We start from the raw sequence: 27,023 nt of genomic DNA, 5'->3' as shown, positions 1-27,023 counted from the left end.
TAACAAAACAGCACAATGTAACTCCAAGTCAATCACACTTCTGTGTAATCACACTGTCCACTCAGGAAGCAACACTGATTGATAATCAATTTCACATACTGTTGTGCAAATGGAACAGACAACAGGTTGAAATTATAGGCAGTTAGCAAGACACCCCCAATAAAGGAGTGGTTCTGCAGGTGGTGACCACGGACAACTTCTCAGTTCCTATACTTCCTGGCTGATGTTTTGGTCACTTTTGAATGCTGACGGTGCTTTCACTCTGCAAAATGACCTCCACCAGACCACAAATGTGCATGTGTCCACTCAAACGGTCAGAAACAGACTCCATGATGGCCCAACGTACACAGGTGGGGGTTTTGCTTACAGCCCAACACCGTGCAAGACGTTTGGCATTTGCCAGAGAACACCAAGATTGGCAAATTCACCACTGGCACGCTGTGCTCTTCACAGATGAAAGCACGTTCACATTGAGCACATGTGACAGAGTCTGGAAACACTGTGGAGAACGTTCTGCTGCCTACAACATCCTCCAGCATGACTAGTTTGGCGGTGGGTCAGTAATGGTGTGGGGTGGCATTTCTTTGGGGGGGCGAACAGCCCTCGATGTGCTTGCCAGAGGTAACCTGACTGCCATTAGGTACCGAGATGAGATCCTCAGACCCCTTGTGAGACCATATGCTGGTGCGGTTGGCCCTGGGTTCTTCCTAATGCAAGACGATGCTAGACCTCATGTGGCTGAAGTATGTCAGCAGTTCCTGCAAGAGGAAGGCATTGATGCTGTGGACTGGCCCGCCTATTCCCCAGACCTGAATCCGATTGAGCACATCTGGGACATCATTTCTTGCTCTATCCACCAATGCCACGTTGCATCACAGACTGTCCAGGATGCTTTAACCCAGGTCTGGGAGTACATCCCTCAGGAGACCATCCACCACCTCATCAGGAGCATGCCCAGGCGTTGTAGGGAGGACATACGGGCATGTGGAGGCCACACACACTACTGAGCCTCATTTTGACTTGTTTTAAGGACATTACATCAAAGTTGGATCAGCCTATAGTGTGGTTTTCCACTTTTTTTGTGTGACTACATATCCAGACCTCCATGGGTCGATAATTTCCATTGATAATTTTTGTGTGAGTTTGTTGTCAGCACATTCAAATATGTAAAGACGAAAGTATTTAATATGATTAGTTCATTCACTCAGTTCTAGGATGCGTTATCTTAGTGTTCCCTTTATTTTTTTGAGCAGTATACATTTAGGAGAGAAGGCTCTTTTTATTCTGTGAGTGGTAGATGAGCCACCACTCAGATATTGTAAGTGCAGCTTTGTTTGTTCCTTATGTAATCTCCAATACCGCTCCGGTCTATTTTTTCTATATATTATTATCTATACACTGGTGGTATCTTTCACTGAACTCCTGTCTATGAAGATAAGCAGGCACTGCTGATAGGTCTGCACAGAACAGGAAGCCTTGGCTTAGTTTTAGGTCTAGTGGCCATAATGGAAACTGCTAAATTTCTGGATTATATTTAAATACAGAAAGTAAAATAGCAAAATATAAGATATCACCCAAAAAATGTTAAACTATTTTTAACATAAAAACATGATTTACACATTAGGTAATTTAACTGGGCCCATGGTTTTATGACAGGATTTTAAATGCAGTAATATAGACAAAACCTCCCTTGTCTTTTCAGGTGAATCTGATATGCTTCATTTTAAAATTAGGGCGCAAATATAATTTTGATTACTATTTCTTTATCTGCTTCAATAAATATATATAATATATTTATAATAATATATATAATAATATATATAATAATATATTTTACTTAAAGATCTTTCTATTCTTTTTTTTATTATTTTAAGTTTATCATTTTTGAAGATTCTACCACTTCTGTTTAACCCCTTAACGCATATGGACGTTTATAAACGTCCATAAGCGGCTCCCGAGGTATGAGACGTGCTCACCTGCTATAAGCAATCGATCGGGCTGATGTCCGGCACTAACTCTTGAGACGCGGCGATCAAAGTTGATTGCCACGTCTAAAGTGAAAATAAAAGCTTGCCAGCAGCTCAGTCGGGCTGATCGGGACCATTGCGGTAAAATCGCAATGTTCCAATCAGCTAGATCGCAACAGGAGGGTGCCTTACCTGCTTCCTACGCATCCGATCGGCGATTGATTGCTCCAAGCCTGAAATCCAGGCTTGAGCAATCAACCGCCGATAACACTGATCCCTGCCATTGCAATGCAATGGCAGTGATCAGTGTATTGAGTCATTGTACTGCATGTTATAGTCCCCTATGGTGGCTATAACAGTGCAAAAAAAAAGTTAATAAAGATCATTTAACCCCTTCCCTAATAAAAGTTTGAATCACCTCCCTTTTCCCAATAAAAAAAAACCCTGTGTAAATAAAAATAAACATATGTGGTATTGCCGCGTGCATAAATGTATGAAATATAAAAATATATCATTAATTAAACCGCACGGTCAATGGCGTACGTGCAAAAAAATTCCAAACTCCAAAATAGCGTATTTTTTGATCACTTTTTATACCATAGAAAAAATAAAAAGTGATCAAAAAGTCTGATCAAAACAAAAATGGTACCGATAAAAACTTCAGATAATCAAAAAGGTTATAGGGACAAATAGGACAAAATAGGACAAATTTAAACGCATACATTTTCCTGCATGTAGTTATGATTTTTTTCAGAAGTAATACAAAATCAAACCTATATAAGTAGGGTATAATTTTAACCATATGGACCTACAGAATAAAGCGAAGGTGTCATTTTTGCCGAAAAATGTACTGTGTAGAAACGGAAGCCCTCAAAAGTTACAAAATGATGTTCTTTCTTCCATTTTGTCACACAATTATTTTTTTTTCCGTTTCGCTGTAGATTTTGGGGTAAAATGACTGATGTCATTACAAAGTAGAATTGGTGGCGCAAAAAATAAGCCATCATATGGATTTTTAGGTGCAAAATTGAAAGTGTCATTTTTAGAAGGTGATGAGGAAAAAACGAAAATGCAAAAACTGAAAAACCCTGGGTCCTTAGAGGGTTAAAAAGTGAATATTGGCAACCAAAGTCTTTCCCCACTAAGCCTGAAGAAGTTATGTTTATACAAGGATAAACAAAATCAACAATCTCTTTTATTAGTATGCTACAGTATAACAGCAGAGATTACAAGGAACAAGCGATACAGAACTGATTGTTAAGTAAACACAGCCCAGGGACACAGGTCATGAATTGGACAAAATGAAACTGTTCATCTAGCCTTCTCTCCAGAGAGATAAGATGCTACAGCCATTCCATAATACAAATATCACAGTATCAGCATTCCAAACAATAGGATAGGCAGCAATGTTACTATTTATCGGATGCAGCTAATAACCTTATAATATAGAGGCTATGCTAAATGGCTGAAGGCAGCTTTTATGCACCATTATATATTAGAGATCTGATTATGTTTAATCCCTTAAGGACCAGGGTTTTTTCCATTTTTGCACTTTAATTTTTTCCTCCTTACCTAAAAAAAAAATCATAACTTTTTCAATTTTGCACCTAAAATTCCATATGATTACCGTATTTATCGGCGTATAACACGCACTGGCGTATAACACGCACCCCCATTTTAACAGGGAATAAATAAGTTAAAAAAAATAAAATGTAAAATAAATGACTTTGACTAAATGCCACATCATCCCCCAACTTAGTTTTCTTCTGCACCTCAGTTGTGTCCTGTCCCCTCCAGTGCCACATCATTCCTTCCCTTTTATCAGTCCCTGTACCACATTTACCCCTCTCATCGCCACCCCCCTATGCCTCATCATCCCCCATGTCTCATCATTTCCCCTTGTCATAGACCCCCACTAGCCATACAGACATTAAGAATTTAGTGCCTCCCCCCACCATCATTTCCCCCTGTCTCATTATCCCCCACTCTGTCTCATCATGTCCTCCATCATTCCCCCCTCATCATCCCCTGTCCCATCATCCCCCACCCTGTCTCATCATGTCCCCCATCATTCCCCCCTCATCATCCCCTGTCTCATCATCCCCCTCCCTGTCTCATCATGTCCCCCCATCATTCTGCTGCTGCGGCCGCTTTAAATCAGTGACCAGAAGATTTTTCGGCGTATTACACGCAGGCAGGCTTTTTGCCTTAAATTTAAGTTTTAAAAGTGCGTGTTATATGCCGATAAATACGGTACATTTTTGCACCACCAAGCCTACTTTGTAATGACATCAGTCATTTTACCCAAAAATCTACGACGAAACGGAAAAAGAAAATCATTGTGCTACAAAATTGAAGAAAAAACTACATTTTGTAACTTTTGGGGGCTTCCGTTTCTACGCAGTAAATTTTTTTGTAAAAATGAAACGTTCTCTTTATACTGTAGGTCCATACGATTGAAATGATACCCTACTTATATAGGTTTGATTTTGTCGTACTTCTGGAAAAAATCATAACTACAAGCAGGAAAATGTATATGTTTAAAATTGTCATCTTCTGACCCCTATAACTTTTTTTCTTCTTCTGCGTATGGGGCTGTACGAGGGCTCATTTTTTGCTCATTTTTAGTGGTACCATTTTTGTATTGATTGTACTTTTTGATCGCTTTTTTATCATTTTTTCATGATCTAAAAAGTGACCAAAAATACACTATTTTGGACTTTTGGAATTTTTTGAGCGTACGCCATTGTCTGTGCGGTTTAATTAACAATATATTTTTATAATTACAACATTTCTGCACGCGGGGATTCCACATATGTTTATTTACTCAGTTTTTTTTTTAATGGGAAAAGGGGGGTGATTCAAACTTTTATTAGGGAAGGAGTTAAATGATCTTTAATAACTTTTTTTTCACTTTTTTCCCCATAGGGGGCTATAACACTGCACACACTGATCTTTGTTATCCCATAGGATAACATAGATCAATGATTCTGCCGCTTGACTGCTTATACCTGGATCTCAGGCAGTGAGCAGTTATTTGGCGATCAGACACCAGGAGGCAAGTAGAGGGCCGCTCCTCGTGTCCTACAGCTGTTCGGGATGCCATGATTTCATCGCAGCGGTGCCGAACAGCCCACTGAGCTAGTCTAGTTTCACTTTAGATGCGGCGATCAACTTTGAACACCGCGCCTAAAGGGTTCATAGCGCGCGGCACCATGATCAGTGCCGCACGCTATTAGCCATGGCCCGTGGCCCCGCATTATAGAAAGTAGGCGTACAGGTATGCCCTTTGTCCTTAACAGGTTAAAACATTATAGGGAAAAATACAGTATGTTTAAATATGCCTTGCACTATTATATATAATTATTTCATACACATAAAGCAAGTCTATTTAACTTGCTAATTTTGCCAATGGGATTGGTCAACATTAAAATTTTAGGGGTCATCCTGTGGGGATTAAAGGTAAGACAAGTTGGATCTCAACATGTGCCATCCTTTGCTCCCAAAAGAAATAAAAAGCTGCCAGAGTTATCTGGCAGTGGTTTACTCTGTCTCCCCCCACTGAAATAAACATGTGTACTTGGCTATGCCAAGTGTGCGTGTTCTTGGTGAAGTCGGAAGAAATAGCTGTTGGTCAAATGGGTGTTTGGCCAACAGTTATCTCAGCTCCCAACACTTGATATAGTGTCAGAACATTGGACATTCAAAACACCAAATGTTAAGAAGTTCTGCTTCCTTAAAAATCTGGAAACTGCAATATGCAACTTTGAAATAAAGTCTTGGATTGAAAAAACCGATTCCAAATTATCCCACAATAACAACATCAATGAGGACCAGTCTCTGCTGCTTCTGGTACAAGGAAGACAACAAAAAACATAATTTCACAGCAAATTTGCCTCATATATGTCCTCCATACTCCATAGATTCCATTAATGACAAGCATAAATGTACTTTTTTACAGCTTCTTTTGTTCATGAACACTATTTTGTTTTGCTGCTATACTAAAAAGCGGATATCATTCCACCATTGTAGCATTAAAGCGTACCGCCATTGTAGTGACATGTCAAAAGTTTTGATCGGTCGGGGTCTGAGTCTTCAGACCTTGATCAATTGTTAGAACAAGCAGGGAGACAAGTGTAGCCTAGCGACTGAATCTTATAAACTTACAGTGTAAGTTTGTCTTGCTCAGCACGTCTTATCCCCTATCCACGGGACCCCCGCAATCTCTCATGCAGCACCCACCTGTGTGAGCTGCACGCAGCGCTGGAGGCTCCGAGTCTGAAGCCTCACGATCACAGAGCCGGAGTATTGTGACGTGACATCACGACTCTGTTCCATGTGGTCGTGAGGCTTCAAACTCTGAGCCTCCAGCGCTGCGTGCAGCTAACACAGGTAGGAGCTGCATGAGAGATTGCGGGGGTCCCCAGAAATCAGACATCTTATCCCCTATCCTTTGGATGTGGGATAAGATGTCTTAGGGCCGGAGTACCCCTTTAACATATTTTGGTGTTTTTTTTTTTTTTTTTATAATTTTGCATTCTACTATCTATTTTACAAAATAATGGACACTAAGCCTAATGATAAGCTAATACTTCCTGCTATGTACATACAAATAACTTTTCAACAATCTCCTTATCGCAGGTAGAAATATAGTTAAGTTGTTTATAGATAAGATGTGATTAGGCCATTCACAATAGGCGATGGTTAGAGGTCAGAGCTACGAAGTTGCTGGGAGAGTTAAACAGGTAGCCTGCTGTAACCATTACTTGAGTTAAGCTTTAAAAACAGCTGAAAAGTCTTTTCATGATTCTGTTAAAGAGAAAACTCTCACTTTTTTTTTTTTTTTTGCAGCTTGAGAAATATTGCCTAGACTTTAAATAGACTAAGACAGTGAAATGCTTGCCGAATGATGACATCAGTTTAGAATAGATAAGCATGCAGTTGTATTGTCAGACACTCTGGCTTATGTCCACATGTTCAGAAAGCAATTGAGAAATATTGTCTAGGGTCAGTGTCCCATGAGAGGTAAGTGTATTGTGTGTTCAGTTGAGAAATGCTCCGAAGATTGTCATGTTCTGGCACTAAAAAAATCCACATTGTTCTAATTGATTTACAACCTCCTTACTGAGTAAATTGACTGTGGATGGTTTTGCCAGGTATATTTTGCGTTTTTTTTGTCATTGTCAACATGTCTCATAAAATGTAAACACTGCTGATACTTACCTATTGCTCCTATTGCAACAAATCTATTTTCTCTGGGGTTGATGTTCTTGTTATATGGTCGGTTTCCAAACATATGAGCTGCACTGTTTACCAGCCATGTTGCATTTAGTACCAATGCGTAACGCAGGAGGCAGGGTACATAAAACGCTGTATACAGTGATTCATCCCAAAAATACCAAGGAACAACAGTGGGAAATATAAAGCACATCAACAGGATCAATTTCTTGTAGTGTCTGGCGGGAAAAACAAAAATACAATTTTTGGTTTTTAGGGGATACAGACCTGTGACAAATTCATGTAGACACAAACCACATAGCTGTCCTTTGTAATTTTTTTATTTTATACAGCTCATAGGAGGCTACAAACACGTGAAAATGAAAAGAGCTTCAGTTTATTACTATATAGCTACTATAAAATATAGGCAAGATTCACGTGGAAGATCTGATAAAAATGTACTTTATCACTAAATAGTTATTGATTAATAATCTTCCAGTTGCACTAACTGGGTGCAACCAAAACAAATGGGCTCTGTTCTGATTTTGCTATTAAGTCAGAAAATGGAAGATAATTATTGACTCCTCCATGCATTCAGCAGGATTGTGCCCTATTCACATTGCATAGGACCCTTCCGTCACACGTATACGTGGGAAGGCCATCAGGACAACATCAATTCCTAACCATACAGTAACATGCATCACTCAACATGCATTAGCTACAAAAAGTATACTCTTTATTGTGAATTGGGCCCTTATGGATAGCTTTCTAGGTCCATGAGAAACATAGAAAATATAGCCTAGTGGTATGGGGGTTGTATGGCACCTTAAAGGGTAGGGGATAAATCTCTAATCATCAGGGGTCCAACCGCTGGGACCCTCTGTGATCTCTAGAACTGGGCCCCGGCTCTCAGAGGTAGCACTTTATTCATTTCTATAGGAGTGCCCAAGATACAGCACTATGGATAGTGGATAAGTAATGTAGAGCCATTAGGCCTTTGTGTGTTGTGTGCTGTATCAATTGCCATTTGTACAAAGCTAGTCTCCCCAATGCATTCTACACACGGTGAGCTATTCTTCTGTATACTAAGAAACATATTATCAGAAGTCAGTTGTTGAACTGTTTTGTTAACAATGCTTTATGGTTGACTTAAGAAATCTTACCTCCTCTGGAACATCACCACTTTGTCTGCATGAAGATCACTTAAATCAAGCTTCTTGCCCTTTTCTATGACATCTGGGTGTTTCCTCATAAGCAGCCAACCAATGTGAGAGAAGAAGAAACCTCTTGATGCATTATGAGGATCTGCATCTGTTTCCGAATACTTATGATGTGCACGGTGGTCTCTGGCCCATTCATAAATGTCATTCTAGATCAATACAAATCAATACAAATATTTTAACTAGGGCACACTGTTTACAAAAAGTCTACCATATGACCTTTGGGACTAATTTTATGAGATTCTTTGCTTGTTCATGTTTTGTATACAGTGCTATAGGTCTCAGTCTAAGAATTTCCTACCATTTCCATTTAAAAGGGCACGGTCATTAAAATAATTTTTTGCATATGATACTGCAGGTAAAATAAATAAAAATTATAATGTACTCCCTGTCTAAAAATGTATTTTTAATGTCACTTTCATTGTCTTATGAAACTGGCCACAAGGGGTCTCCCTTCTGGTCTTCACATTCTGTCTGCTCAAAAGCACAGACTTTGGTCTCCTGGCAGACCAAACTCAGGAAGTGCTGTCTGACCATAGGCAGTGAATAGGTAGAGAAATGAATTTTAAAAAAACAAAGAAAAACTGGGCGTTTTCCGGATGGCGCCTGCCCCAAAGATACAGTGTGCCAAAGTATTTTCTGAATAATTGGCATTTATTGGAATAAATTACTTCTCATTGCTTAAAACCATTCACAAGAGAATACATTTTGGGACCCCTTTGGTGTTTTATTATTCTGTTTTTCAGCGCTGGAGGTCTCCACAAAGAAACCCACGCCACCATATTACAAAAAAGTCTGTGTAGTATTGGTTCTGATTACTTTCAGTAGGTGTAAAAGTTATTATCTTTCAATAGATGTAAGAGTTTTCAGTGATACACTTCGGAACACTTATGGGTTTTTTTTCCCAAGCAGCGCTGGAGACCTCCAAAGGGAAGCCCATGCTGATTTGATATTAGGATGCGCTCCACAAAAGGATGTGCTGCACATTAGCAGAAATATTAAAACTGTGTTCATTGCAGGACAGGGAGGTCCATACTGCAGTAATATGAAGATGCCCTAAAAGGGTATAAATGTTAGTATTTCTGTGATTTATTCCGGACTGTAGCGCTGAAGAACTTTGCTGTGGGGTCTGCGCTATATTGAATTTGTGTTTGCGCATCTGTGTGGGAGATATGTGAAATATCGGATGGACAGAATAGTTAAATATTTAAATATTTTTCTATTTTATTTCACATAGGCAGGGAATAGCACTCACTCTCTGCCTGTGTATGAAACAGGGAGAGTGAGTGCTATTCACTGCCTTTGGCCAGACAGCACTTCCTTAGTTTGGTCTCCGGCCAGTCCAGCAGGAGACCAAAGTCTGTGCTTTCGACGGAATGTGGTCTCGACCAGAAAGGAGACCCCTAGTAGACAGATTTATAAGGTCATGAAAGTGACATAAAAGAACATTTTTTTTTACAGGGAGTAAATTACAATTCTTATTTAAATTACCCGCTTTATCATATGCAAAAAAATTATTTTAATGACCATACCCATTTAACAATGTTTTCAGATTTTAGGCCACTTATACACAACCGTCTTTCAATCTACTAAACCAAGTCCCTTGATAAGCCTCCTGTAGAGGGGCTAAATAGTAACATCATCAACTAGGTTATATTTAGTATGAAAATTAAATGATGGTTTTTATTTTATCTAAGGTCATATTACTATTTACTTCTTTTATAAGTTGAACAGTTGTAGTAGGTTGTGCAGGCTAAATGCTTGACGGCCATAATTGGTACATAGGAGCATAGTTTTAGACAGTCTTTTTTGTCAAACTGTCAAACTGGGCATATCTCCCAGCCATTAGCTACTGTCCATGGAGTAACAGGACAGCTAATGTACAGTTCCCCTGCAGCATCACTGCAGGGATAAATGAGGAATTACCTACATCATCAATGAAGTCAGTGGGTTGTCTCTGTCATGCTTGGACATTCCAGGTCGTCTTGTAAGAGACATTCTTAGCTATACTCTGCTCTGGCTTATAGATGAGGGTTTTAAGTGGGGGACACTCCTTTGTTAACTCACAATTTCCTAATAGGATATTTGGAATTAGCTTTTCTAAATAAAAAAAATAAAAAAGGTATGGCTTTTATTTTATAAATTTAAAAAATGCCATGCATTATTTAGATGGATATACCTCTTTAAAGTTGTGGGTGTGAGAAAAAATTAATAAATACGACAGCTCTGACTACCCACACCAATTCAGCCTCACCTAAAGAGCATGCCATCTCTATAAAGAAACAACTATAAAAGGCTGCTAGGTGCCCAGGCTGTCAATTTATTTAGGCATACCCATAAAATCAGCAGGAGACAATAGGGCTATGAGTATATATTGCTATTGGATGCTGTTAAAATTTGCGGGATAAACTAGCAAAATCTTATGGTTGCCAATTTACCATAGGCAAGGGTTGGCTGACAGAGTACATATATAGTGCAAACAGAGGCCTAGCTTCTGGGCCCCAATGAAAAATCTGCAATAGGGCCCCATATGCCAATTAAAATAAAGATCTCTTATGGGGCGGATGTGTTTTTGAGCCCCCTTAGACACCAGGGCCCCGGTACGACTGCTACCTCTGCTACCTCTATAGCTACGCCCCTGAGTGCAAATACATATAGTGCAAATTTAATTTTGTAAATGTGAGGTTTCTTAAAATGTATATATAGTTCTATATTGGGTGCTTTGAAATCGTAGAAATGTTTACCTGAAATGCCATAGTATTTGCAACTGCCAAAAATATCCTAAGAGGCAGCTTAGCTTTAAAGGAACGATGACTCCAGAGGCGATGGGCACCAGCAGTCACTCCCAGGGCGCTCATCATGAAACAAAAGAGGCCTGTGGGAACATGATGAATTACTGGCAAGAACATAAAACTGGACATATGTGAGTCTGATGCTCATGTTTAAACCCATTTCCTAGCCAGGTAACCTAGCCAGTGACTTTCACAAGATGAGAACATTAGTGAGATTCTAAGCTGCAATGTCGAGGAGAATTTCCCAGGAGGGTTACTCTGACCTCAGTGCAATTATGTACTTTAAATAAATTATATGCTTTTCATTATGAGACAAACAACAGGTTTTAGAGAGTATCTAGAAGCCTGCAAAAATGCATAATTTTCTTAACATTACAAAAAGAGTTCATCCCATCATTAAAAGAGACAACAAAACCACCTAGACTTTGTACCAACACAGAAATGCATAAGCAAAAAATTAAGATATTTAGGCCAACCATTATTCAGTTTGCTGACATAAGGTGAATACATTTTTCCCAACCTCACAGAACTGCTTTCTCATTACATCAGGAAAGGCTGAATGACTGTATTTGCAGGATAATGCCTCAAACAATTGAGAAAACAGAAAAATACACTCCATTAGTTCTTCATGGACAGTGACTTTTTGACCTTGTGACCATTTGTTACATATTGGCCCTGATTTACTAAGAGTGGAGTGTTCCTCAGCTCAAATTCACAAAATTTGCTTTGGAAACCTTAGTTAATATGTTGGGTTTTTGTGAAAATGTTGGGAACACGCCCTTTTTGGCAGCCATGCCCCCTTTCCCAGACGGCCACGGCCTTTTTTTGGGTTTACTCAGTAAAATGGAGAGTTAGTCTGGTTTTTCTCAATTCTGGCACAAATTCTAGCACAAGTTCTGGCGCAGACAGACAGCTTTATAAACTTATGTCTATAGGTTTTTTCAGAAGCTTGCTTTACAAAAGATATTGTTTATTCCTACCATTTGCATTGCAGTTTCAAGTAAATGCATTGCTATGTTGTAGCATAGAGTGCTATCCTTTTAGAGGGCTTTGACATAATTTAAAGGGGTACTCCACTGGAAAACATACTGATGCCAGAAAGTTAAACAGATTTGTAAATTATTTCTATTAAAAAATCCTTCCAGTACTTATCAGCTGCTGTTATGATCCACAGGAAGTTCTTTTTTTTTTTAATTTCCTCTCTGCCTGACCACAATGCTCTCTGGGAACTGTCCAGAGCAGGATAGGTTTACTATTGGGTTTTGCTCCTACTCAGGACAGTTCCTAAAATGGACAGAGGTGTCAACAAAGAGCACTGTGGTCAGGCAGAAAGGAAATTCAAAAATAAAAGAACTTCCTGTGGATCATACAGCAGCTGATAAGTACTGGAAGGATTAATATTTTTTAATAGAATTAATTTACAAATCTGTTTAACTTAAAATGTTTTCCAGTGGCGTACCTCTTTAAGGGTGTTGTAGATACCAAAAGCCATCAGATCCAAACATCATGGAAAGACTCCAGTGCTCAGCAGGTGCGTAAAATGGGCACTATCATTTGCAAAAACTTTTTATATAATGTAGATAAGTCTGTAATATACATTAGTTAAAAAATGTATATATTTTTTGGGTGAAAAAATGCTGTCCATGCAGCTATTGTCTGAGTGTCTCCATGCAGACAAAATACAGGAAGTGTGGGCAGATAGACAGTGTGGGCTCTGTGCACTGAGGCTCTATAACATGCTTCCGGCTCACACAGCAGGCTGATTGAGAAGCCAGGAACAAGCACAGAGCCCTGCTTGTCCCACCCACAACTTCTGTATTTTGTCCCAGCCAAGACTCACAGAATATAGCTGCAGGGACAAGAGGGCATTTTTTCACCCAAAAATATACACTTTTTTTTTTTTTTTTTTTTTTTTTTACCAATGTATATTACAAATATACATATAATGTTATCTACATTATATAAAAAGTTTTAGTAAATTACAGGTACGCTTTAAAGGGAAACTGACAGCTGGTTCACCTGTACTATACTCAATACACAGGGTTATAGTGCAGGCGAACTGGATTAAAATGATGTATCAGTCACCCAGATTGTTGCCGCCATTCTGGAGATAGACTCAGTATTAGCCTCCGTTCCTAATATGTAAATAGCCAGCTTTGCACAATGGAGTCAGAACCTGGCATATCCAGCATCCCTGCCTCCTTCCCATTTGCTCCAATATGCCCACCCATCCGATGAATATTCATGGACCCCTTCGCCCATGTAAGCACAAGATGGGTGAGCATATGGGAGCAGAGGGAAAGGAGACAGGAATGTTGGTTAAACCGGGTTCTGTCTCCATTATGCAAAGCAGGTTTACCCAATCCGGGTAAGTGATCGTTTTAATCTGGTTCACTCGCACCATAACCCTGTGTATTGGGTTTAATGCAGGTGAACCAGCTGCCAGTTTCCCTTTAAATTTAGCATTATCAAGGTGTCTACACTGCAGACATTACACAGGGCTATTGAAGTTGACAAGTTTCAGGCCCTTCCTGCCCTTAGTCTAAGTCTTGAATGAGGGCTTGAAGACCCTGACATGTTTGTGACAGGTTCAAATTCAGCCCTGACTCCATGGGCTCCATAGCTGTAACATAGAACTTATACCTTTGTTCCACAATGGAAGCCAAGACAATATTTTATATCTGCTACTCACCTGTTGAAACAATAACCATGCCTTTACTTTAACCCTTTGATAAAGGAATTCTAACCATATTTCCTTGATTAATCATCAGATTTACCCTAGAATGGCTATTAACTTCCCCTCCCTGAATCTGGGCCAGCTTCTACTTAATAAATAATACAGTACATTTTATTATGCATCTTTTATACTCCGCATGAATAGGCAATAGCTCAAAACGATCTAATCCGCTGAGATATTACTGCTAAAATCAATGTCCTTAGCTTCTGTGAAGGATTGATGTGTTATTCCAACAGCCCACTGATATAATGCTGTTCTGGCTGTTGAATACTCCTAAACCTACATACAATGAATGATTTAGCCAATACTTATTTTGGAATGTTTTATAAAGGCAACAGCTGCAAAGTAGAAAATTTCAATGACTTGTGTGCTCATGATCGCAAGATACAACCATAATTAGATATAACACAAATTAAGCCACATGGAGACGTGAAGAGTGCTCTACACCAGGTCACAGCTAGTTATTAACCCTAAGGTAACACTCATGGATAGTAAAAAGAAACCTTTTAACATTACTGTTGATTGTATTTTACCATGTCCTTGAAAGTTTACCCACGAATAAAAAATATGGCCACTTGGTCTTCTCTAGCCTGTTTGTGGCTGGTGGAGATAGTCAGGCACTGAAAACAGCAGAGCTGACTAGTTATACAATATGAATAACTCCTATTGACATTAATGAGAGCTGCATACATGGCATAGTCCACGAGCTATGCTATCTACATAACTAACAGAGTTTCGTAAACAGTGTAGCTCTCAGTGCTACACAATTTGCGCATCCCCTATTAATGTCAATGGACTTATGCAAATTGTACAACACAGCTGATTCCTCTCTTTTCAGTGCCCGACCATCTCTGCTGGCTGCAAAAAGGTTAGAGATGGCCAGGCGGCATAGTTTCCCGTTCCCTACAGGTGAAGGCCACCACTAAAGAAGCAGTAAATGACAATACTATGAAATAGAAATTAAATTTTAATAAAGGGCTTATATGAATAAAGTCCACTGGTCTTTACCCAAAACGGAAGTAAATAAGGATATGTTCACAAATAACCTGGATTCACTATTTGTAGTTGTTCTTTATGAAAAAGCAGCACTACATGAAGCGCTATTCTTTCCATCAAAATAATAGGCAACTCACCAGAACCTGACGGATCTCAGTGAGGTCGCACCGCTGGTGTCCATAGTGCAACACATCCAGGACATGCCAACGACTAATTTGATAATATCATGAAATAGTTCCATGTAAAAATACCATGAATTCTTTAAAGGGGTAGTCCAGTGGTGAAAAACTTATCCCCTATCCTAAGGATAGGGGATAAGTTTAAGATCGCGGGGGGTCCGACCGCTGGGGCCCCCCACGATCTCTCTGTACGGGGGCCAGGCTCTCAGGTCAGATAGCGGGTGTCGACCCCCGCACGACCACCTCAATACATCTCTATGGCAGAGCCGGAGATTGCCGAAGGCAGCGCTTCGGCTCTGCCATAGAGTTGTATTGAGGCGGCGTGTCGGCCGCCGCTTCGTGCGGAGGACACGCCCCCTTCCCGCGGGCTGCTGGGGCCCCGTACAGGAGATCGCAGGGGGCCCCAGCGCTCGGACCCCCCCGCGATCTGCAACTTATCCCCTATCCTTAGGATAGGGGATAAGTTGTTCACCACTGAGTCACCACTGGACTACTCCTTTAAATCTATCACAGCATGTAACAGGCTCTGTTTCAAGTTTGTCTGTAGCGCAGAGATCGAGGTCTCAAATCTACTGTAACAGGGAATCTATGGAGTTTCAATAAACAGCAATTTGTGGGTAAAAATAATCTTAGCATAAGAATCATTCGACTGTAAAAGAAAAACAAAAAAACTAAAACTATAAATAGAGTAAAAAGAAAAGAGCGTCTTACTCCAAACGTGCGTAGCAGGTTTCGCCAATGGGATAAACCAGAGTCCATAAAATGCCCCAATATGTAAAAAAGTCATCAGAATGACATTTCTCCATACTATTTTCATGGGAGGTTTGGGACCTTCCTTCTCAGCATAGGTTGTGTCAAATATGTCATCTGTCATTCCACGATCTTGTCCAATGTCCTCCATATTTGCTTTAGGAGTTTCCACACATGTGGCTGTCTGACTCCCCCGATACATCATAATAACAGTGGATCAACACTAAGAAGAAGAGGAAAAAAATGGTACAAAAATCATATTCTTTCTTCAATAACAATGTCAAAGTTTGGAAAGCAAATTTATTAGATGGTTGCATGGCATGTGAATAATATGGTACTAGGACACATTTATTGTGCTACTTTTTATAAATACTGTTCACAGCCAGTTTTGTAAGTCAGATCAGGGCTGGTGTACATATTCAACAAATTGAGGGTTATGCGACAAAATGTGCAATTTTCACCAAAAGTCTCACATAAAGTTCATGACCACCGCAGAAAAACAACTTGATTTGGCCATACACACACAGTCATGAGAAAATCATCTACTTAAAAAAGGTACATGAAAAATTTTTTACTGCAACAAATTACGAGACAACTTTAGAGCTAAATTATAGTCTAAATACAATGATAAATTCCCCCATATGTAAAAAGGCACTTATTTAAGAGAAAATATGTACATATAATGGCAATGGACAAAGACTGTACAGCAGTTAACAGATGCTGTGCAGCTCCGAATTTGGGAGACATATGGCCTCTGTACCCTGCCATGCCTGCTTTATACACACAGCTGTTACTGTCATATGTATTTATTCACAGATTTGTTTCTTCTTCTCTTACTTAGGCTAAGTTTACATCTAAGAACTATCCTACACTTGTGGTATATGTAGGAAAAATGGCCAACCAGCACAGTTTACCCCTGGGGGATCCATTCATTTCCATGCACCAAACTATTAGTGTCAGAACATGTACTGTTTTTTGCAAGACTTACTAATATGGCTTTCTTATAAGTTCTGCGCAATTCTATGTAAAGTGTGTTTTAGGGGACTGATGCATGTCACATGCCAAATCATCTGAAGTATTTTACATTTTTTTTAAAGGAGATCTGTAGTACTCTGAAATTTATCCCCTATCTAAAGGATAGGGGAAAAGTTTTAGATCGCGGGGGGGCCGAGTGCTGGGGCCCCCGCGATCTCCTGTACAGGGCCACAGCAATGTACAGGAAAGGAAATGTATAGGAAGTGGCGTGCCGACTGCTGCATCATGCAGGGACGGAATGCCCCCTTTCCTATACATTGCCGCGGCCCCGCACAGGAGATCCCGGGGGGGCCCCAGCGGGATAAAGTTCAGAGCACAACAAATCTCCTTTAAGTGTCATGCAACTATGGTAGCAAGGGGGCTAAGCTCACATGCGACTTTAGGCCCAATTTGTCACAGCAAATGTAACAGATATTTAAACCATCTCAGAGTTGGCTTAGATTTCTGCGCTGGGTGCATGACAGCCACAGATCTGTTGCATGACAGAGCTCCTTACATGACAGTGGGCTCAGCCTATCACAGGCCGGGGCGGGACATCGCTGCGGCCGGTGATACGCCGAAGGCTCTGCGGCGTCCCCGTCCCCAGGAAGTGGAATGAGGTCAGCACTGCCGGACCGTGAGGCCTGTGCCGGACCAACGGGGGCTCGTAGGAAGGTATGTATAAGTTTATTTTGTTTATTTTTGAGGCCCGGGAATGGAAATATATAAAAAGCGTTCCACTACAGTTGTCCTTTAATTTCCTCGGTAGTAACAGCAAGTGGATGAGTACTGAAAGGGTTAAGAGCACTAGTTGATTTGAAAAATATTGTTTTTCACTGGAGTACACCTTTAAGAAGGCCAACAATACTATTTATTCAACGCATCGGAGTTGTGGAGGTGGGCTGTGGTGAGTCCTGTGTCCTATGTCTATGTTTAAGCCTGTTTTTCTCCATATATTTCTTTACATTTGTCTGCTGCTACTTTAATACCTCATTGCTGCTAATCGGCACTGGTCACCTTTACTTTCATCTTTGCTGCTATACCATTTGCCCTTTGTGCTACCTTCCCCTGGTTTTTCTGCACAGATTTTTTTTTATTATTTACACCATACTTTTTTAGTTATTGTTGCTATCACACCTTGCTTTATTACTAGCACCATTTACTTTCAATGAGTGCTATTTGTGATGTGTTATTCACCTACATAGCACCCCTATATCCCTGCACACGCTTGTTTTTTTCACCACCCCCTATTTTGCACAACGTTCTCTAGCTGCAACTTATCAGCTCTTGATTGGCACTAGCACTTTACCAGCAGCTTCAGGCTTTCTATCCACCATTTTTGTATCTATATATTTTATATACACTCTCGGCCAGGTACACAGGACCCTTCACCCCAGCATCCACCTTGCTTTTTACTCTTTTAACTTATATCTACAATGAATTGATTCTGTATGCATTTTTTTTAACATTGTAATAAATAATTATATTTTTAACCTCTATATCTTAGCTGACTACTTCATTTATATTGTCATTATTTTATTTGGGGTTTCACAGTGTTTCGGGTGGGGTTCTCACACCTTTAGGTGCTATTATTAATTGTTGTGCTGTGTGAACCCCTTGAGCTACACATATTTACACATACTTTGGAGCATACACATAGGAAAGTTCTTTTCGGTGTATAAAACTCTTTTTAGACAAAGTACTTTTTTTTTCTTTAAAGGGGTACTCCGGTGGGAAACATTTTTTTTCCATATCAACTGGCTCCAGAAAGCTAAACAGATTTGTAAATTACTGCTATTAAAGAATCTTAATCCTTCCAGTAATTGCTGAATACTACATAGGAAGGTGAGTTGTTCTTTTCTGTCTGACCACAGTGCTCTCTGCTGACACCTCTGTCTGTGACAGGAACTGTCCAGAGCAGGAGCAAAACCCCATAGCAAACCTCTCCTGCTCTGGACAGTTCCTGACATGGAAAGAGGTGTCAGCAGAGAGCACTGTGGTCAGACTGAAAAGAACTACTTAACTTCCTCGGTAGTATACAGCAAGCGGATAAGTACTGAAAGGGTTAAGATTTGTTAATAATTTACAAATCTGTTTAAAGGAGTACTCCAGCGCACACTTTTTTCCTTTTATCCCGTCCGGGCTGCAAAATAAAAGAAAACACACTTTCTCTTACCTGCCAACAAGCCCCCGGAGCTCCGGTACACTCCGGTACAGGTGTTCGGTCCCCGGGCTGTATTCTTCTTACTTCCTGTTAGCCCGGCACGTCACACGGAGCTTCAGGCTATCACCAACCGCAGCGATGTCCCGCCTCGGCCGGTGATAGGCTGAAGCTCCGTGTGACGTGCCGGGCTAACAGGAAGTAAGAAGAATACAGCCCGGGGACCGAACAACACCTGTACCGGAGTGCACCGGAGCTCCGGGGGCTCGTTGGCAGGTAAGAGAAAGTGTGTTTTCTTTTATTTTGCAGCCCGGACGGGATAAAATGAGAAAAGTGTGCACCGGTGTACTCCTTTAACTCTCTGGCACCAGTTGATTTGAAAGATTGTTTTTCACTGGAGTACACCTTTAAGAAAGCAAACAAAACTATTTATTCAGACTGGATGTCCTTTCACATATTTGGAGTCAGCTGCTCTGATGTGCGCTTATTGAAGTGATGTTACTCCTAGTGGTATTTTTGGACATCAAAGAGTGATTTCAACCAGATATTACTTATACATGGATTCCATTTGCATCTATTTAAAAGTACAGCATAAAAGGGGTACTCTGCCCCTAGACATCTTATCCTCTATCCAAAGGATAGGGGATAAGATGTCTGATCACGGGGGTCCCGCTGCTGGGGACCCCCGCGATCTCGGCTGCAGCACCCTAGACATCGGATGCACGGAGCCGGATGACTCTGTGCTGGATGACTGGCGATGCGTGGCAGAGGTTAGTCACGTCTACACCCCACTCGTGACATCACAGCCACGCCCCCTCAATGCAAGCCTCCGGCACTGCACCTGATGCTCTAAACGAACGCCAGGTGCAGCAGGGATCAGACATCTTATCTCCTATCCTTTGTATAGAGGATAAGATGTCTAGGGGAGGAGTACCCCTTTAAGTGCTAACAAATGGTCTTGAAATTTAGGACCATGATGCTTTGAAGGGTGTTTCCACTTTTAAACTTTTTTTGGCCTGACCAGGCATTTGGGCTATAGGGGGACATTTACTATTGCATTTATACCGTTTTTGTGGTGGCAAAAAAGTGCGCAACGTGTTTATGTGCCTTTTTAATATATGCCCTTTTTGTAAGATAACTGGGAAATCCAGAGGTGCGCCTTTTTAGATGCAGTGCACGTTATTTATTATGTCCGCCTTTAAACAAAAGGGCACATCTATCTAAAAAGAGGCATCAATCTAAGAAAAAAAAAAAAGTTAAGATTTATTTCACGTCCAGACAACCTTTCCATAGTGGCTGGAACCAGCGAAATATGAGCTAAAATTCAAAAGGCGCAATATTTATTAGGTCAATGCGCCTTTATAGTAAATTTGGCACAAGTTAGGCAAAAAGGCCCCAAAATTCTGCCAGAAAAAAATAGCATCCTACAGCCAACATTGATAAACGTTCTGCACCCCCCCGCCCCAATAGCATTTAATTATGCCTACCCTCTTCCCTTTCATGCATCTAATAATTAACAATGTTGCTTCAATGCACTTTGATATACAGACTGACAATGTGTATTGGATATCAAATGAAGATTCTATTTCTTTAATCAACTACAGTTTTAAACAGTTTGACCAGTGTTGACTGGTGTGACGGTTTTTGGGAACCATTCAGTATAATGTGTATTTTATTAATTTGTGTTACTTGTAAGCCACTTTGGTCTATTTTAATGAAGTTTTTTTTATACCAATGTCAAGAGGGGATTATAAAGTAATGGAACTTTATAGGAAAGATTCCTATAAAATTTGTCTGCATTAGGCTGCATTAGGATTCCACTGAGGTTTTTGCATTGTGTTTTTTTAGGCTTAGAGTGAGTTGTGATTAGCTGGAACCATCTGGCCAATCACAGCTTTCTGGGAAATATGAATAGGTGTATATATATACGGCAGTGCAGGGGACCATAGAAGAGTGCACGGCCACATCTATACATTATTCAGGAGGATCGCAACGGACCTGGGGCGATCGTCAATTAGTACAGGTACTACTACTCATCATGGAACAGTGTGTTCCATGCTGGGAGTAGTAGTACTACCTAAAAAAATTAGAAAAAATAAAATAAAAAAAAAACCACACTCACGCTACATTTTTATTATTGTCGGCTACATTCTTAGTGCCCTGCCTGCACACATAAATTGATCCCTTTTTAAAAATTTATTTAAAAAAATTTATAAAAAAAAAAGATAAATTTCGTTAAATGCAATTTTACCCCTACAAAATGTTGGTACCCTGCAAAATTTTACTAAAAAAGGTATCTCCATCACTTCTTTGGATCGCTAAAGTACAAAAAAAGAATAAAAACTGCTGTCAAAAACGCCAAAGTTAAAACCCACATGGCGTTTTTCTTGGCATCTTTTCACTCCTATAGACTTCTATGTGAGGAAAACGCCAAGATTTTCACGATAAAAACGCCAAATGAGGATTTTGAGGATGTTTTTGAATACCAGCCTCTGAGGCCAAAATAGCTGAAAAATGCCCAAAGGATTAAAAAAACGGCAAAATGAAAAATGCAAGTGGATCTGGCATTTTGCAGTTCACTAATGACTTGCAGCGGTGTTTTTTCATAGAAAAAACGCTGAAGGGCAAAATGGGCATTTTTGCCTGAAAAATCTCAGTGGAATGCTAACCTTACTCCTAGTTTTTGCCTCAGATTAACATATGCAAAGCACCCTGACACAGTTATCTCTATATGCATGCTTAAATAGGTAAGCTTATCATGAGTCACTCCACTATCACTATAACAAGTTCCCCTAAAACAAGTGGTTTCATTTAAATTATGATGGGAACAGTTGGGTTACACTGGTTACACTTCTGGTGCATCATAAATTGAAGTGAGATATTCACCATTACCAAAAAATAAGACTGTCATGGCAGACCATGTTTTTGTCACATGTAAAGATTTCTCTTCTGTGGTTACCCATGGGAAATAATGTTGTAGTTTGCATTAAAGGAATTTTCCCATCCCTGATCATTGGGCACTAGGCCATCTCTTTATAATCAGTGTATGTTTGACCTTCTGAGTTTTTCCAGGCCTGGTGGATATCCTGTTATGGATAAATTGTGAGCCTTAGCATGATGTGTATACAGAGCCTATTTTAAAATGGATGTTGCTCACATTACGGGCTATAGTATCAGTTTGTATAAAGGAAACCCCAACTATTAAAAGGGGTACTCCAGGGAAGTTAATAAAAATAAAAATGCCCCAAAGCCACCACAATACCTGTTCTGTGCCCCCTACAGTTGTCCATGTGGTTTTGGCAGCTCCTTTGGCCCCTGATGTCTCCTAAATACATTTTCCTTGTTTGCAGCACAGACTACAACTCCCAGAAGTCAGTGCAGCTCTATGTAATGGCTGCCAGCCAACTGCTTTCACTGTCTGTGTGCATGCTTACACTGCAGCTCACACATACTGTATATGTCTTTTCTTTCAGACTATCCTTCCTCCAGCAATAAATCTTGCTGTGCTCTGAATGGCAGCAGTCAGTGATTAGATCTTCAGCAGAAAAACAGCAGCTATCTGCACAGCTTTTCTCTCACGGCTCAAAAGCTACTCACACAGGGAGGGGTGGGAAGGTGTGGCTGTACAGCCAGAGCTCTAGACCAGAAAGAAATCATCATGTGGTGTTGTCCTGAAGGGTGGGGGCTAGGTGAGGTGAGTGAGGGGTTTTTCACCAAGACAAGGTGGATTTGAGAATTATGTTTTTCTCTCACTCCCTGCATGTGAGTGACAGCCGAAAGAGAGAAACTGCTCTATGTAACTAATAAATGATGTTTAGACAAATACATAAGTTGGTGAGAGGGAAAGGATGGGCTATGGGTTTAGTTCCCCGTGGTACCCCTTTAAAAAGTAATAAATGGGGAAAGATTTTAAGGCCTGGATTCAAATTTTAATAGTTGGGTAAAAATAGCAGTGGTCTACTAATGTTATACAGTAGGTACAGTGCCACCCTAAAGAATCAATAAGGAAGAAAAAACGGAAGGGGGAGCTAAAGACGCGAGAGAAATAAAAAAAAATACTAGAAAGACGTACATATAAAAGTAATATTTCATATCTGTATTTCAATTAATAGTCTTGTCAGGAAAGTTGAATGCCATTCACAATATGGCCAGGTCAAGCATTCCCCTGGTCACTTAGAGCCTTCCCTGATACCGTAGACACTATACATGTTGTGTAGTGTGTATGGTGTATAGTAAAGCTATACTGATAAAAACCGTAAACTGAGCCTACTATGAGAACATAGGGGTTTATTCTCATTCTATCAGTTGATTTACTGGAGTTCAGAGAACATGGAATGCTGTGGTTATAAATAACTAGGTCAGTAAGTTTAAGTGCAATATTCTGTCATGACTGCATTTTTGTAAATGGATCACGTCCTGTCTTTGTCAGTAGGAAATTGCTGTTTTGTTGAGAAGTGTTCCTCTGATGAAAGTACAGTGTATCCTGAATAGTAGAAATGCAGGTTTCGTCTTAATCTGTTTTATTGATGACATCATGGGAAGCCAATCCTCAACCTCAGGATGAGTTCTCCGTAATACTAGTTTGACATTTTTCGTGATAATCCATAAGAAAGAGGAGGAGCGCTCCATAGTGTAGTATATTCAGTACAAACAGAATTGTGAACACGAGGCAAGACATTTGCTTATCCCTAAAAGATGTGTATACACAACAACGGCAGCGCGTAAATACAACAGCGGCCTTTCTGCATTCCTTCCATGCAGCAGAAATGGGATCTAAAAGGAACTTGCTTCAGGAAATGGTGTGTAATCGCGCCGCGATAATCGATGGCTTACTTATTCAAATGTATACAGGGAAGACAACTCTCTTAAAATGACAAAAAATATCAATGTTCTGTTTACTCATGAAAACTGTTGAAAATCATGAAGGTGCATTTCCAGCATATAGGTGACATGTTTTCAGCATTAAACATCTTTTTCCCCAAAAAACAGACTTGTTCACAAAAAGTGGCTTGGATCCCCGCATGAAAACTTTATCCAGGGCGTATACAAACCTAGTTTAATTTTTCTATTTGTAGCATAGGTTTTTGGCGGAGTTATATGTAGACTAAAATCACAAAAAAACATACGTTTTCTGACACTCAAACTAACCACGTGTACTGTATTGCTCTGTATTACATGGAAATGTTGTGGAATGATTTGAAAAGGTGTTTTAAACCTTTTTTTCATTGTTTAGAGAATCTTTTATCCTTTTTTTATAGTTTTTTTTTTTACTGTAACCTATTATTAACATTGGTCTGAAGACTTGTCACGGCAGCTGTCTCCTCTGTTTTAAAGAGGACTTACAGTTGGTTGCATATGGATGCATATTACATGATACGCCTCTTTTAAAGAGTGGCTCATTTTACATATGGAGTGCGCCAACATTTTCTACAGTGGAAAATTTCCAGAAATTCATATCAGTTTTAAGCAGAAGGATTCCTCATTTTAAACACAAAAAAACAGATTTATTTATCAGTGATGTGTGAAAAGATGAAGTCATTCAGTTTTCACAAAATACATTTCACACTTTTTTCATTACCTCCCCCCCACTGTGTCAGAGCCCTATATTTGGAGTATATGCTACACTCTCTGTGCCGTTTTCATATGTATCCATAAGCCTCCGTTCATGCAATGGAGGCCAAAAAGTATCATTATGGCTTCTCTCAACGGGTATATGTTGGTATACTTTATTTTCTAACTGTTTAGGAAAATGCAACAAATGTACACCATGCTGTATAATATTTCTTTTTTTAGTTGTGGTCCCCTCCCACCTTTTCACAGTCAGTTCAGTGTGGCTCAGACTGCACTTCCCAGAGATGCTGTGCGGCCGGACGTTGCTCTACGTTTCTATCACGCATTGGAGTTGGTTGCTATGGAAACGGTATTGCGGTATGTGAAAAATTCATATCATAAGAAAAAGACACACCGGTATTAGGTATGAACCGGAATACCGCCCAGCTCTACTTCAGACTAAAGGAACAAATTATGCATTGTTTATAGTTGCCAGTCAAAAGGAATTTATCCAGCCCTATGAAATAAGGTTTATGACAATTCACCTTTCCCTGTGGATTGATATGGTTTATTCCTGGACACCAAACAATAAATCAATTTTTCCTAAGATCTGTTACTAGGATCAATGTGAGACACCAGGAGACTTTCCTGCCCAATGTGCTAAACTAGACATGCTGTGAATGGGCCTTATAGATACTTTATTTAGCTGCAAACAGAAGGGTTTGCCAGTTTGTGTATTTTGAAGGGTTTGTTCAGAGAAAGCACATTCCCTTGTATTGTACACAGAACACTTCTACATATAAACCAAACCTGAGAACTTTGAGTGTTGTGTTTCAATGGGTGCTATAGCAACAACTCAACAATCTCTTTAACTGCTATTCGAGCTGCCCAATAAAAGCATTTTCCATATGCTAAATACAACGTCTCCTGTTCTGACTGACAAAGTAGCAGCCATGGCAGTTAGGTGCCAAAGAGGTGGGAACTACTGTTGAAAACAAGGGAATGTGTATAGTTCATGTTTTGCATGTATTTTGTTTTAAAATATGTTCCAAAATACATGCAGGAAAAAAGGGCTTATGATGAAATGCCACAAAATTTTTGTCCTAAGTAAAACTTGGGGGAACCTGCCACTCCTTAATGTATGAAAGAATCTAGTGGCATTAAAAGTGTAAGGCCTTGTTCAAATTCTGCTCAGAAATCCCCTTTTTTTTCAATGGGATTCTGCAACACCATGCACACTTGGCACAGAAATTCAAATTCTGTCCATAGCAGAAAGAGTTGACATGCCAATTCTTTTGGCTGAATCCACTGGCATACGCAATGATGTCTATCAAAACGGTGCATTTCCAAGTGGTACTTGCACCTAACGATGAGTTGGTGCCTGCCGCAGACAGAATGTCGAGCCAGAAATTTTCCGGCAAAAATTATGCAGTGTGATCCTTAAGGATCCTATAATAAACTTTCAAGACAATTGGAATTCAGATTTCCCAATGCTGCATTGCAAAAACCCCTCAGAACAATGCAGCCTGCGGTTAAACACCCAGTAACTGCAGACAGGACTGCATAAGGGAGCTGAAGTTGCCAGCGGCTTATCTGCTCAATTATTGATCTGCCAATTACTTATTTATGACGTTCCTGAAAACATTTATGTAAACTCAACAAAGCAAATATATCTTAATATCCAAAAACATATTATATTGGAAGTCATTCTTAATGCCTGTAAATACATGGATTCCCTCCCACCTCAAAACATCCCTTTCTGCTTAGGTTCCATATTTGGGTTGTTGATTATCTTTCCATTGTGACAACCAGACAGCCTCTCACTCTTTACCGCATATTCTAATAGATCCTTTTCTAACAGATGTGGTCATATGGTTCTTACATTGACAGATGTTCCTATAATGGGTGGGTGAGCTCCCACTGATGTTAGATGCTGCATGCAGTAATCCCGACACATGATGTCGCATTGTAACAATTAGCACAAATGAAAAAAAACGACTGCAACGCAGCAACATAAAAGACAGTCTATGAACAAAGGCCTGCTCCCTTGCACAATACATGAAACTAAACAGGTAAGTCCACCTACCAGAAACAAATGCAAGCACAGATAACTTTCCTGAAATGTGTTACTTGTATACATCATTTATTTCATCTGCATACTAGCCCACCTCCTGGATTAGTCAGGAAAGCAGGCCAGCCAGCCTGTGGTTAATGATGGCAGAAAGAGGGCACAATGGATGTATAGTAGGTGTTGCGTACACACAGTCCCTTTATGCTTATTTAATAGAAAATACTGTCAGGCTACCTTTTGATGTATTATGATATGTTCATCAATATTATTATAATTTTTTTTACCTAAGGGGGGGTGTGACGGTGAAATCAGACATATTAAAAATTCTACTGTATGTCCTTTCCAAGGTGCCGCACCATTCGCCTATTT

General features: G+C 39.9%; 1 protein-coding gene and 1 long non-coding RNA gene across 4 annotated transcripts in view; one reads left to right on the top strand and one right to left on the bottom strand.

Moving 5' to 3' along the window:
* SCD (stearoyl-CoA desaturase) overlaps positions 1 to 27,023 on the bottom strand; it is a 55,969-nt gene that overhangs the window by 11,364 nt on the left and 17,582 nt on the right. For both annotated transcript variants that reach the window (XM_056530506.1, XM_056530507.1), the window contains exons 2-5: positions 15,820 to 16,081; positions 11,149 to 11,279; positions 8,348 to 8,553; positions 7,191 to 7,423 (exon numbers count right to left, since the gene is read on the bottom strand). In XM_056530506.1, coding sequence (XP_056386481.1) covers positions 7,191 to 7,423; positions 8,348 to 8,553; positions 11,149 to 11,279; positions 15,820 to 16,063 — 814 coding nt within the window. In that variant the 5' untranslated portion in view covers positions 16,064 to 16,081. The remainder of the gene's footprint in view (positions 1 to 7,190; positions 7,424 to 8,347; positions 8,554 to 11,148; positions 11,280 to 15,819; positions 16,082 to 27,023) is intronic.
* Positions 6,345 to 27,023, top strand: part of LOC130282353 (uncharacterized) — a 72,926-nt gene continuing 52,247 nt past the window's right edge. For both annotated transcript variants that reach the window (XR_008846355.1, XR_008846354.1), the window contains exon 1: positions 6,345 to 6,992. This is a non-coding gene — a long non-coding RNA (uncharacterized LOC130282353). The remainder of the gene's footprint in view (positions 6,993 to 27,023) is intronic.

This window comes from Hyla sarda, chromosome 7 (assembly GCF_029499605.1).
Source record: "Hyla sarda isolate aHylSar1 chromosome 7, aHylSar1.hap1, whole genome shotgun sequence".
Taxonomy (NCBI): Eukaryota; Metazoa; Chordata; class Amphibia; order Anura; family Hylidae; genus Hyla; species Hyla sarda.
Note: the sequence above shows the minus strand (reverse complement) of the source record. Positions and strands in the feature narration are given on the sequence as shown.